At 42.9% G+C, this 13,290-nt stretch overlaps 1 protein-coding gene across 1 annotated transcript in view; it reads left to right on the top strand.

Moving 5' to 3' along the window:
• The first annotated feature begins 628 nt into the window (after window positions 1-628).
• CDCP1 (CUB domain containing protein 1) overlaps window positions 629-13,290 on the top strand; it is a 49,509-nt gene continuing 36,847 nt past the window's right edge. Inside the window, exon 1 of the mRNA XM_018567959.1 lies at window positions 629-866. Within this exon, the coding sequence (XP_018423461.1) occupies window positions 815-866 (52 nt within the window). The 5' untranslated portion in view covers window positions 629-814. The remainder of the gene's footprint in view (window positions 867-13,290) is intronic.

Genomic DNA, 13,290 nt, shown 5'->3' with positions numbered 1-13,290 from the left:
TCTTGTACAATGAATGATATAGACATGCTGATAGCCTCTTGTACAACGATGTAGATATATAACTTTTATTATGGAAGAGTCCTCCATGTATGCTGATAGCCTCTTGTACAATGAATGATATACAGTAGATATACTGATAGCCTCTTGTACAATGATATAGACATGCAGATAGCCTTGTGTACAATGATATAGATATATATAACTTTTATTATGGAAGAGTCCTCCATGTATGCTGACAGCCTCTTGTACAATGAATGATATAGACATGCTGATAGCCTCTGGTACAATGATGTAGATATGCTGATAGCCTCTTGTACAATGATGTAGATATGCTGATAGCCTCTTGTACAATGATATAGATATATAACGTTTATTATGGAAGAGTCCTCCATGTATACTGATAGCCTCTGGCACAATGAATGATATGGATATGCTGAGAGCCTCTTGTACAATGATATAGACTTGTACGTTTTCTTCTAGTCACGTTACATGATGTATTAGGTGAGCAGCAGTCAGTTCAGTCACCTGAGTGCTGTACACCTGGGAGGAAGGAGGAGGTGCCCCGCCTCAGGACTCTGGGAGTGTACAGGTCTCCCTCCATTTCCTGTGGGTTGGGTCGTGCTGGAAAAGTGAGGAGGACGATAGAAGAAAGCTTTTCTTATCGGCCCATATGTGTGTATCGCCTGAGGGAGAGTGATAACGATGACAGCGATCCGAGGACAGCCACACAAGTGAGGTGACCTGTACATGGGCCGGGGGAGGACTGTATGTGGACTGATCTGTACGACCGACGGCCTGGATCATAGACACAGCGATGCTGCTGCTCCGAGGATTCCTCCTATGTGTCCTGCTTTCACACCTGACAGGTACCTGTATATAACTTGTATATAGCACATACAATAAGGCTTTTACCTAATAAGATCTCTTTCCCACAATAAATAGTGATGAGAGACGGATAGGTGCTGTGTACTCAGTGTACGGGTATGATATGGGTTCATTAACCCTTTCCCTGCCAAGCCCTGCATAGTGCTTTTAGACCTCAGCTGGCCACACCATTTTTCTCAATTTTACCCTTTTTAAAATTTTCTACTGCAGCTTTTAGTGTTTGTAAAAGACCCCCCAAACCATACATTTCCTGAAAGCACAGGCCCAGTAGAATCAAAAGATGGTGCTACTCATTTTGTAGGTCCTGCCATAATTGCGCAAATGTTTGTCAAATCAATATTGAACCGATTAAAGATACACAAATTGATGCAAACACACTACAATCAGTATCGGTGCACACAAAAAATACTTTTCCGACTAAATCTAATAGATAAAAACTGTATTGGGTAAATAACACACATTTGTACATTTTAAATTGTGCCTTTTTGCGAAACGGTAAAAAAACCAGTGAAGCAAAACTGTAAATAAGCAACGCATGTTAAAACTCTGTTGATGCCTGATCTGCAGTGCCGTTTGTGCGCTGTGTTGGTGTGTATGTTGTGATAAAATGATGCAGGTATATATTTAATTGCAACACACTGTATCACAACGCACAGCATCGCGTCACAACGCTTTGACACGCTACCTCACAGTTGAATTTAATGTTATTTAAAAAAAAAAAAAAAGCACAGCGATGTGTGCAGCACATGCGCATAACATACACCTGTGTGTGCGGTTGTGTGTTTCTCTTTTTATTTCGAATTCTTTTTAATTTTTTTTTTACTGTTGGGGGGGGGGGCTTCAGTGAAATACCAAGGGTCTAAACAGATCCCTGAGATTTTCTTTTTTTGAAATGGAAAAATAAATTTCAATCTCTTTTTCTGCAGCCCCTGTTCTGAATAAATAGAAAGCAGCTCAGTACAGAGGCTGCCCATTCATTCACAAACTGGAGATAGTATCCAGTTATGAATGGGTAGAATCCTCTGTACTGAGCTGCTTCTCTCCATTCAGGAACTCATGAACAGGAAGCGATGTAAAGCACTTCATGTTCATTCATAACTGGGAACACATAGTATGTCCCCAGTTGTTTACAAACACTAGAGTGATCAGCGATTAATACAGTGTTTGTGCTACACAGAGGATCGATAAATATTACAGATATTTGCTGATCCTCCACTCGGTCACGCACAGAGCCGCTCTCCAAACTGAAACTCTCTCCTCCGCGCTCAGCCATCCTGAATGTGACAGCCACCGGCTCTGCTCTTCTTCCTGCTCAGCCATCCTGGAATGACAGCAGCTCCCTCCTCTGCCCCCCCCCGGCTACTTTAGCAGTGTATTTGTCCTTGGACCCCTGCAGCTTCTGCTCATGTAGGTGGGAGGAGAGCAGCGGGGATCCAAGGGAAAACAGATCGGAGCGTGGAGTTGCTCCAGATGGGCAGATGGGGAGGAGAGGCTGCAAATTGCGTTGGCTGTCAGCAGCAGTGACGGCGGGTTGGGGGGCATAATTTTTGTGCTGCTGATAGCTATTAATTTACACGGGACCATCAGGGGGACCCTTCTGATATAAGTTCATGGTTGCTAAAGTGACCATGAGCTTATAGCAGAAGGCAGAACGCCACCGACCTAAGGCTTAGTGATGTGACCAGCTGGAAGGGGTTGTATTCCGCTGTAAGCCTTGCGTCCGTGGCAGGGAAAGGGCTAAAGTGACACTAAACCCAGGGGTTAAACCTTATTAAAACATTCAAGTACCTTTTAACTATTACCAAAAATGTATCTTATTTGTGTATCACTCAGCTGTAGATCCTGTGCTTCCTTCTGGAGGGTGGCTACTTTTATTCCCCATGGTCCCTGTGTTTGTTGTAAAGTAGTCACAGGTCCACGCTCACTCCTGTGATGGACTACAGTTTCAATACAAATAAAGTAAACTAAACATGAGATTGTAGTTCAGGGGTATTCAAACCTTGGCACTCCAGCTGTTGTGGAACTAGGAATCCCATGAGGCATTGCAAGACTGTGAAAGAAACGGGCATAACTCTGCAGAGGCATGATGTGATTTGTAATTTCACCACAGCTGGAGGGCTGTAGTCCATCACGGGAGCAATCTTGGAGCTGTGGCTACTTTACAACACTCGCAGTGACCCTGAAGCGATTATACCAAGAACTGTTGTAAACAGCTGGCGATGGCTGTACAGCCGCCCGATTGTTTGCACTGAGCAGTAGTGTGTGACCTCCCCATACTCCGCTGTTCCCCTTGTGGGCCTGGGATTGGCACAACGGGTCTCAGAGAGGGAGTTCAGCAAGCATCTAGCCACTGATCTCTCCTCCAATCATTGGACCTGTAGAAGAAGCTGGTGTTGCAGATTGCTGCTTTATCAGTTTCTTTGGGGTCTCCGTAAAGAGGACATGTCATCATATTTTCTTTTACACAGATGGGCTTGTTAACCCCGTATGTGATAACAATAAAGTTAAGTTTAAAAAAAAATAAAAAAAAAATGTAAGTAAAAAAAAGTTTAAAGTTCCACGCTCCCATATACACGCACATACAAAAGCAGACTTGCATCGGCTGCGCCTACGTGCAAAACGAAAATTGCGTCACACATGTTGCCTATCGCCGTGAGCGTCGGAGTGCTGGCAATAATTCTAGCGCCATCAATCACTGTTAACAATAAACTGATGAGCAGTAAAAGCTTTAAAATTATATTTTTGGGAAGCTACGGGGAAATTTGGGGTATTGTAGTATTTTTGCGGTTTTATGGGCGTACGCAATTTTAAGGCTCGACATGTTTTGCATCACTTTACCCGACGTGACCCCATCTTTTATATCTTTTAAAAAAATGGGTATTATCTTCTGTTTCTGTGCACTAAATTTCATTTGTGTTTTTTATCCCAAAAATACTGGTTTGAAAAACATTTGCGCAAATACCGTGCAACACATAAATCTGCAACTAGCAGTTTTTTATTCCACAGGTCCTCTGCTTTCAGAAAATATATAATTGTTTGGGGGGTTTAATCTGTTTTCTTGTCACGTGTGTGCAAATAGTAATTGTTGTGGGCAGCAAGTGGTTAAGAAAGGAGCCGATCAGTACATTGACTCAGGTTTGTGATGATGAGGAATATGCCAAATTTGAGCCGGCCTCCTATTGCTTATCTAGATCGGAATCTTTTGTTAGTCCACAAGTGACAACAAATTTGGACTTTGCCCATGACAAACAACGTACTAGGCTTCCTTTATATGAGGCACCAGAAGTTGTCTTTACTCCCCTTTCTTCGACCTGCTCCACATTCAGAGCCCTCCTTGAAAAAGGTGAACATAAGGATATTTTCCTTGGCCTGCAGCTTTGGGTGCTCTTGAGTGGCCATTTGTAAGACCAGAGAGCAGTCACATGGGGGGCGGGCAGGAACTTTTTGAACTATGTGCAGTTTTCAACACTTGGTCAAAATGTGCATAGGCGTTTTTTGGCATAGAAATAATTTGACAGATTAGGGAAGCACCGGGAGGGTAGTTACAGGCATGCATCCCATGGTGAATCCTGTCAAACAGAACAGTTACTTTGTCTATTGGCTACAATGTAGGGGTTGGCTTTAAAGTGCAACTCTAGTATAACTAGTATACTATTTATAGTATGCAGCAAACACTGCAGTTGTGCTAAATTCAGACCGTTTACTAAATTTACCTTAATCTGAGTTCTCTGTAATCCATTGCTTGTAGAAATTGTTCCTTATGTCTTACCTGTTTTTCTTCCTTTCCTGCGTCACATCTTCCTCTCTCTATCATGAGCAGGGGGTCTCAGATCACCAGGTTACTATCGGAATGGTGTGCAGTACAGCAATACCTGAATGATATCTGAAGTAGAATGTGAATAACAACTGTAAGCATCTCACCTGTGCAGTCATGGCAAGGAACTTTCATTATGTATCTGCTACGGTTCCACCTTGCAATGGAGGAAAAATCTGAAATGACCAGACCCCATGTTGGTCTATGGGGGATTCGGATTTAAATGGACATATGTGCAGGCGAACCATAGCCATACCACCAGCTAGCAGCGGGGAAGGGGTTTGCTTACAGCGAAACTGTATTAATAGCGGGGTGGGCAGAGGTGGCAGAACGCTCCGGGTAAATTCATTTTCTGCCAGTTTGTGAGAGTGGAATTACCCTTGGGGTCCATTCACACCACATCCAGATTGTTCCCAGACCCAAAATGCATCCTAATGTATCCCTATGCTATTTCTGGCCTCTGTTCACACCAGCGCAGTCCATACCAGACCAGAAAAATACTGCCTGTCCCATTTTTGTATGGTCTGGAATGCACTGGAACTGTGGGCAGGTTCACACCATTTTCCAGGCCAGATCTGGTCCGGAAAATGGTGTGAACCTGCCCTTAAAGTTACTTGCATTACGTTTAGGACACCTGCACGTTTTGGTAGGTTGCGCTAATGCATGTTAAAACACCACTGCTAAATGTGAATCCAGCCCAATGTTTTCTTTGATACTGACCCAATACAAGCATACAGATTAGAAAGTCCATGACATCAAAGCTTCTTATCTGTATACTTGTTTTAGGTCAGTCACTATTATATTAAATTTTAAAGCCATTGAGTCACCATGAAAGTCAGACAATTGGCATTTTCAGAAGGAGATTTCCACTATGGTAGCCTCTGGATTCTGCAAATACGAACTTTAGGGCCAATTCACACCAGCCACTGCGATAAATGCACAAAAGCTGATGTGCGTTGCCCAACACAGTGCAGAAACACTGATCCCAATTTACTTTTTGTTTTGTAGAACTTGTGACCTTTCATTCAGTTTTACAGGCACAGCGGGGTGGGAGGCGGTTGTTCCACGTCTCACCCTACAGCCCTGGAAAAAAGTACTGCATGCCATACTTTTCTTCAACACACACAACAGCGTTTCCGTCGCAACACGGTGGTGTGAACCGAGCCGAAACAACGCCCAGCACAGCCCCAACACATGTAGTGTGAATCGGCCCTTAACCAATCAGATTTGACATTTCATCAGTTTGGTGCAGTCGCCAGTGAAAATGATCTCTGATAGGCTGATAGTCATGTCTGCACCATTAAACAGGAGACCTTGTTAAATGTTAACCTTCCTGTTTGACAGTATATTGGTCGGTCAGACTAGTTATTCTGTCTAGTCCTTCTTCTTCTTTTTTTTTTTTTTTTAATTGAACTCTAAGACTAAGTAATTTTGTTGGTGTTTGTACAGGAACACCCAACAGTTTCTCTACCTCACCTGGCGTGACTCACAATTTGGCAGAAGGAAGAGATTAAACCACCTTTATGTTGGATGTTTACAATAAACTACTGGGTACATTTACCTAGTACATTGTAAATAGCAGTTAGGGAATGTATCCTAGTCTCTGGCTATTGTCCTGTATTAGGTCATGTGACACTTTCTTCAGTTTTGTTGCTTTCACACTGTTATGCCGGGAGAGGCAGTTTGGTCGCAATAACGTTTCCAGTAAAGGCATGTATTAACCTACTCACTTATTTCCTCAACCACCTTCAAGGCCAAGGGAAGTCAGGGCAGTTTACTGATGAGAGCACTGCACTGCAACGAGTGTCCATGAGCACAATTAATGTTATTTATAGAAGTAAAAAGAAAAAAAATCAAGCACTGTGATGTGTTGGAACAGTGCACTGCAGCCCATGTGCATAATGCACACCAGTGCATGCGTGTTATGTACACCATAATGTGCTCCCCACTGGTGCATGTGTGTTTGTCTGTGGGGGGTTAACTATTTATTTTTATTTTTTAATTTTAACATTTGGTGAAATATCAGGGGTCCAAACACACCCTGATATTTCCTTTTTGTGATGGAGAAAGAGATTTAGTACACAATCCCCCTCTCCCTGCAGCCTTGGCATTTACTGAGTCTTTTTAAGAGTGCATTCACACTAAAATTGGAAGTAAATCGCAAGTCAACAGATTTTCTTCCAATTTTTGACTTTCAAATGTAGCTTCTGACTTCCTTCCAATCTGTTGGACCGTGATCCATTTTTCAACGGATGCTAACGGAAGGGCATTGAAAAATGTTTGGTTGTGATTGGGGCTGGTTTACACTGGATCCATTGGGTTACGTTGCGCTGAAAAAAGGTAGTGCATGTTCTACTTTTTTTTTTCAGCGCAACAGAATACCCAAACAGGGCGGCAGCTCGCCCGCCTCTGCTCGTAAGAAGGTTTTCCGACCAGCTCATTCGATCAGCTAAAAAAGGGTGCCAACAGTGGCACCCACTGTGCAAATTTCAAGAACCGGCCAAAATTTGCACAGTGTATGGCCACCTAAAGGTAGACCTAGCACTCTTATCAGAGGAGATGTGTACTATGGGACTTTCACTTGTAAGGGCCAAGCGGTGTCAGCATTGCTGGCTCTTTCTTCCTGTCTTTTTTCCTTCTCAGGTCCACTTTAGAGCTGCTGTGGCCCCCCACCCCCCGAGACCTAACTCCTAACGCCAGCAGAGCACTCAAGGCTGCAGAGCTCAGCGCAGCTCGCGCCGGCTCAGCGCAGCTCCCATGACAAAGATAAACATATGCTGCCTATCCTAGCGCGACTGGCCTTCTCTTGCTTGACTGAGCCGCCTCACGACCTACCAGCATTAGCTACCTTGAAGAAGAAAAAAATGTATGTATGTATTAGCACAAGTAGAACATGCAGATGAAGGTACTTTGGGATTTACAGAAGGAGCCCAGTACATGTATGGCAGGTACACCCCGCCTTATTCTTGTGAAACAGAAAGTAACAAGTCATGCACTTGTTTTATTGCTCTGAGCTTTAACAATGTAGTTTACAATAGTTTGCTGCAGCTCTACTTTGATGTGAGTGTGTTTAAGTGGGTTGAATACCTGTTAGCTTTACAGGATGAGCATGCTATGTGTAGCTACTCACCAACAATTACCTACTCGCTAGCCAGTTGCTGAGAGAGACATAGGCCGACATTGCAGACTTAATTCTGACAGTGCTGTTTGCATTTATCCCAACTTGAGAACTGAACAAAGAGGGACAGCATGGCCAAAAGGGGTATGGATTGGAAAACAGGTAATAACTTGCCTGTATCTGCGCCGCTCGCTCCCAGCTGTAGAACCCAGCTTCCTGAACGGCCGTGCAGGAGGAAGTGTGTTTGGGAGCATACGCACTCAATATCACCGGAGGGGTGGAGAGGAGTGACCATGTAAATTAATAAATGCACGCAGGACAGACTACGTGAGACACAGGAAGACCTAGGAGTCTGTGTTTTATCATAGAGCGGCACCATTGCTGGAAGGACAATTGGAAATGAGTGGAAGGAAGAAGATGTTCGCATCAAGAGGCATCACATAAGGTAAGTACCTAAAGCTTGTGCTGTTTTTATAAGGCAGGTTTTACCTTTTTCTTTAACGCACTACTATTTCTTGCGAAAGCACTGCACTGAAATGCATGACGTTGGAGTATCACGCTCAGCTTTGTTTATGCGAACCACTGCGTTCATGGCACGGAACCGTTCCCTGAATGCATTGGATGGTGTGAGGTAGCCCGGAGTGTAGTGTGGAAAAAATGCAGTGTGTCTGTATATTTTCACACTGCAACCTACCTCAAAGCAGCATAGTGGTGTAAACAGGGCACATAGAAAATATTTGTTTGCTCTGTGCCCTTGTGGGTGACTGGTGTTGCTCACATGGTGAAAAACTCCAGTCACCGCCCATAGTGTGAACGAGTGCTAAATCGATTGGTGATTACTTAGCGACCACCCACTGGACAGTAAACACATTGGTCAGGATTATAACGCACAACAAAGTGTGCAAAATGCATGATTCAAGTGTACGTAACCTGCAGCATCAGTGGTCAAAGTTGGTTCTCAGTGGAAGGAATAATGGCCTGGAATCGGTGGTCAGTTGTAGGAATAGTGCCCCTTTGTTGGTGGCAGTGGAAAGAATACTGCTCCATCATTGGTGTTAGTAGTATGAAGAAAGCCCTTTTATTGGTTTTCAGTGTGTTACTTACCTCGAGCAGTTCTCCATGCCTTGTGCCACTGTCTCATTGCTGGTAACGGCACCAGAACTCTACATGCACTGTCAGAGAGGAGATCACTCCTCCCGCTAATGCCTGCATAGGCTGCCATGTACCAGAATACGACCTGGGCCTGCATGATCCCACAATTCAGCTTAGTTGGGAGGCAAGTCGTTTGCCAAGTAGTCATGATAATGCTGGAAGTATGCAACTAATGAGGTTCTAGTCAAGTCAGAATTCCTGATCTGCCTATATATACCAGTTCAGTGACCCATAGTATTGAAGCCAGTACAGAATTCCTTTAAAAGCCATTACATTGCCTTTTTAGATACAGTACTCTGCTCATTATGATTACAACCAGAAATTATCAGGACAGAGTTTACTAAACGGATCTGCTGCTGCCTACTACCGTTACTCCAAGTTCCTCATTGTGTCTTATGGTTGACTGGAGATCATCCATGGGCCAGGCTCTTATAAAGGCTCTTATAAATTCCAATTTCTTTTCTTTCTCTTAATCTACATTTGGAGGGGGGAGGGGCACTGTCTACCGAGTATGCTTGTCAGTCTATGTTGGGGAGTATGATCAATTGTTAAATTACCTATTAGCTGATGATCGCTGTTCCTTGATAGCAATAACCTGACAAAGCAATATTGCAAAAACGCTGTCATAAAGTATTGAAATAAGATGGGTATTACCTGTTGGCTAAGAAGTAGGAATATTTGATACACTCCTGAAATGTTAGTGATATAGTATTGGCCAGGTCACTATCTACGAGGAGTTTACATGTTCTCCCTGTGCTTGCGTGGATTTCCTCCCACACGCCAAAGACATGCTGGTAGGTTAATTGGCTCCTGTCTAAATTTGCACTTATATGTATTCATGTCAGATCGGGACCTTGGATTGTAAGCACCTTGAGGGCAGGGACTGATGTGACTGTGCATTGTGTAAAGCACTGTGTAAATTGTCGGCGCTATATAAATACCTGTAATAATATTGTGTATCCTGTTCTTCCAGTGGGAAGGTTACTATAGTGTTGGGTAAATATACTCCATAATCCTTACTTACCTTCATTTAGAGTATTAATTTGGTGTGTTCCTCAACCTGGTTATTGTTTGCTTCTCCTCATTTATGGGATGTTTGTAGAGGTTAAATGGGAAAATAGGCAATTACTCTTACAAAGTAATCATTGACCTCATTCCCTCCTAATCTGGATATACTTTGGGCTTGAAAAATCCACTCGTCCACTCGTCTGTGACAAGAGGACGGTGGAGCCCGACGAGTTAAAAAATTAAAGAATCATAAAAAAAAGCATAACATTTTTTTTTTTAAGTCCCCGCCCCCCACATACACACGCAGAAAATGACGATTGTGCCTATTGTGCCGCACATGTTGCATATCGCCGCAAACGTCGGAGTGAGAGCAATAATTTTAGAGCCATTAATTACTGATAACACTAAACTGATAACCAGTTAAAGCATTTTACCCGTCGCCTATGGGCGTTTTCTTGCGATTTTTACGGGCACATGCAATTTTAAGGCTTGACATGCTTGGTGTCTATTTACCCGACGTGACCCCGACTTATGTTTTACTAAAAATATGGTTAAATGTTTTATAACATAACGTAGGGAAACTTTTTTTTTTTTTTTTTTTTACATTTATGGTACTTTTTTCATTATATAGTAAAAAATAAAATAACCCCCCGTGGGGTCACAAAAGAAAGCTCTACCTGTCCCCAAAATGTTTTAACATAAATTGCAAGGCTATAGTCCGGTCATGCTGACTGGTGACATTTTTGACTGACTGGTAAGACACTATCAAATTTTTCAAGCCCTGCCTATATATTACAAGAAGGTCTAATGCCTAAACCTTAGACCCCCTTTAATGACAGGGGTGAACAAATTTAGATGGAATTCAGGATCCAGTTTGTCCAATCCAGGAACCAATGCGATTTCTTTTAGGAGCCAGCTCCAATGACAACAATTGGAAAACCCCAAATGTTAGAGGCCAGCTGTCATTTTTAAGGAGCATTGGTAACACAGGAAGCACTGGTAACACTGGCTCCTGGGATGTGTCCAGGCTTACGTTATGAGAGGTTTAAAATTGTACCCATTTTGATAACAGAAGCTTGATTTACAAGTTGATACTTCAATTGAATTGCTAAGTGCTCACCTTTTTTTTCTGCGAACTTTTACACCTTTCAAAATCTGTGTAATTCCGCTCAGCCATGTGATTCATACCTCTTTATAACAATGCCCAGCCAGGAAGATCAATCAGTTGTTTCCTGATTCGGCTTCACAGCTTCCTGTGTTAACTGCCTGTTAATTAGGGCAGTGTGGTTACGGTGATTCACTTTCCAGTGGGCAGAATGCAAGCATAGAAGGAATGAGGGAAGCTACAATGCTGGATGAAAAAACAAGCATGCCGCTTGTCACGCTTCTGGCTAGGCAGTGTGAGGGAAGTTTGTGACTCACAATATTAACTGACTAGAATGACCAATCTTTTCTCAGGTAAGGCAGTTCACATGAATGTATTTCAGCAGAATATTTAGCGGTTAAGGTGCCCATACACTGTGCAACCCTTGCAAGACTTTTGTCTTGTGAGGGTTGTAAAGTAATAAAAAAAACGTACGGTTTGCCCATCTTGGACAGGCAGATCGTACTTGACTTCATCACAAGCCCACCCCGCTGATTAATGCAATGCTGAACGGGCAGTGTGCACGTGAGCGCACCGGCCCGCTTGGCAGTTGTCGAACAAGCATGCCACTAACCCGCCGAGAATCGTACGATTCTCGGCGGGTTTTCCAGCCTGCTTGTTCGACGGAAGACGTGCAATCGTACAGTAGAAACGTTTGCACGCCTTCCATACACTTTGCGATTATCGTACGATCGCGGGATTTCCAGCGATAGGCACCTTAAGTCAAAGCTCCTCACAAACAAACCTATACTGCTATAGCCTGCTTTAGGGCCCATTCACACCACATCCAGATTTCCAGACCCAAAATGCATCCCAATGTATCCCTATGCTATTTCTGGCCTTCCAGACCAGAAAAATACTGCTTGCTCTATTTTGTCTGGTCTGGAATGTACTGGAACGCATCACAATGCATCACAAATGCATGGAACACACCTGTAAGACCATTTTAAGCTAAACAAAATTGCTGTAAAATTGCGGTAAAAACGCAATGCACTATGTTCCAGATCTGGTCCCAAAAATGGTGTGAACCTGCCCTTAGTGTATGTATACCAAAACCTTTTTTTTTTTTTTAGTTTTAGTTCCCAAAACAAGTATCCCCATTGATAGGTTTACCATCTTTTTTTACTTCAGGGCCAAAAGGGCAGGTAGAGAGGGAATCTTCCCAGTGGGAGACGCACAGCAATAAAAACCTGATGGGAGTTCTAACCCTTCCCCGCTGTACCCAAAACGTAAAAAAAAACAAAAAACTTTGGCTATACATAAACTTTAATCATCACTCTGGGTTTCCTACAGCGTTTCCTGTTTCACTGATTGAGGTTGATGATTCCCTTGGCTATTTTTTTTTATTTGCTCATCAGTGATCAGCTAAAAATTCCCCCGTTAGTGTCTGAACTGTTCCTAATTTATGCAGATTGTATTTATTCATATGGGATTGTAGCGACACATCTGTCTTTCAGCACTCGGTATCCAAAGTCAGACAGAGGGTAAACAATGACACTATGAAGCCCCAACAAGCAGCGTCTTACACCAGTTATACCATGGCATTGAAATCTTTCCAGATCTGCTTTTCTAGTCATCTCTCATTATTCACAATGCATTTTCGCGCTTTGCTTGTTTTATTAGCACAATAGTAGAAAGTAAAAATCAGCTTAGTCCATTCAGCTCGGAGCAAATCTTTGTGGACGGACTGCCCCCTAGAATGTGACTGATTTTAAACACAGTCTTAAGAATACATTAAAGTGTGCCTGTAGTCAAAATGTAACATTATATATTCATTTCTACATTGAATTTGTTATTTCTAGCCTGCTACTATTAATCTGAAGGATCCTGAAATTTGTCAACTTTTTGAAGAATCCCACATGTATACTTCCTTAAATGCAGTGACACATATTCACTATGCCAGGGGTGCCCACAATTTTTCATCTGGAGATCTACTTTTCAAATGACGAGCTTAATGAGATCTACCAACGAAGAAACGCCTTTATTTAAAAAAACAAGCACATTAAAATTGTTACTGGGACTACTGCCTCTCTCTCCTTGCTGTCTCCCCTGTCTCTCTCTCTCTCTCTCTCTCTCTCTCTCTCTCTGTCTCTCTCTCTGTCTCTCTCTCTGTCTCTCTCTCTGTCTCTCTCTCTGTCCCTCTCTCTGCCTCTCTCTCTCTCTCTCTCT

This window comes from Nanorana parkeri, unplaced genomic scaffold (genome assembly GCF_000935625.1).
Source record: "Nanorana parkeri isolate BGI_ZX_2015 unplaced genomic scaffold, ASM93562v1 scaffold1121, whole genome shotgun sequence".
NCBI lineage: Eukaryota > Metazoa > Chordata > Amphibia > Anura > Dicroglossidae > Nanorana > Nanorana parkeri.
This window is presented reverse-complemented; position numbering and strand designations above follow the sequence as displayed.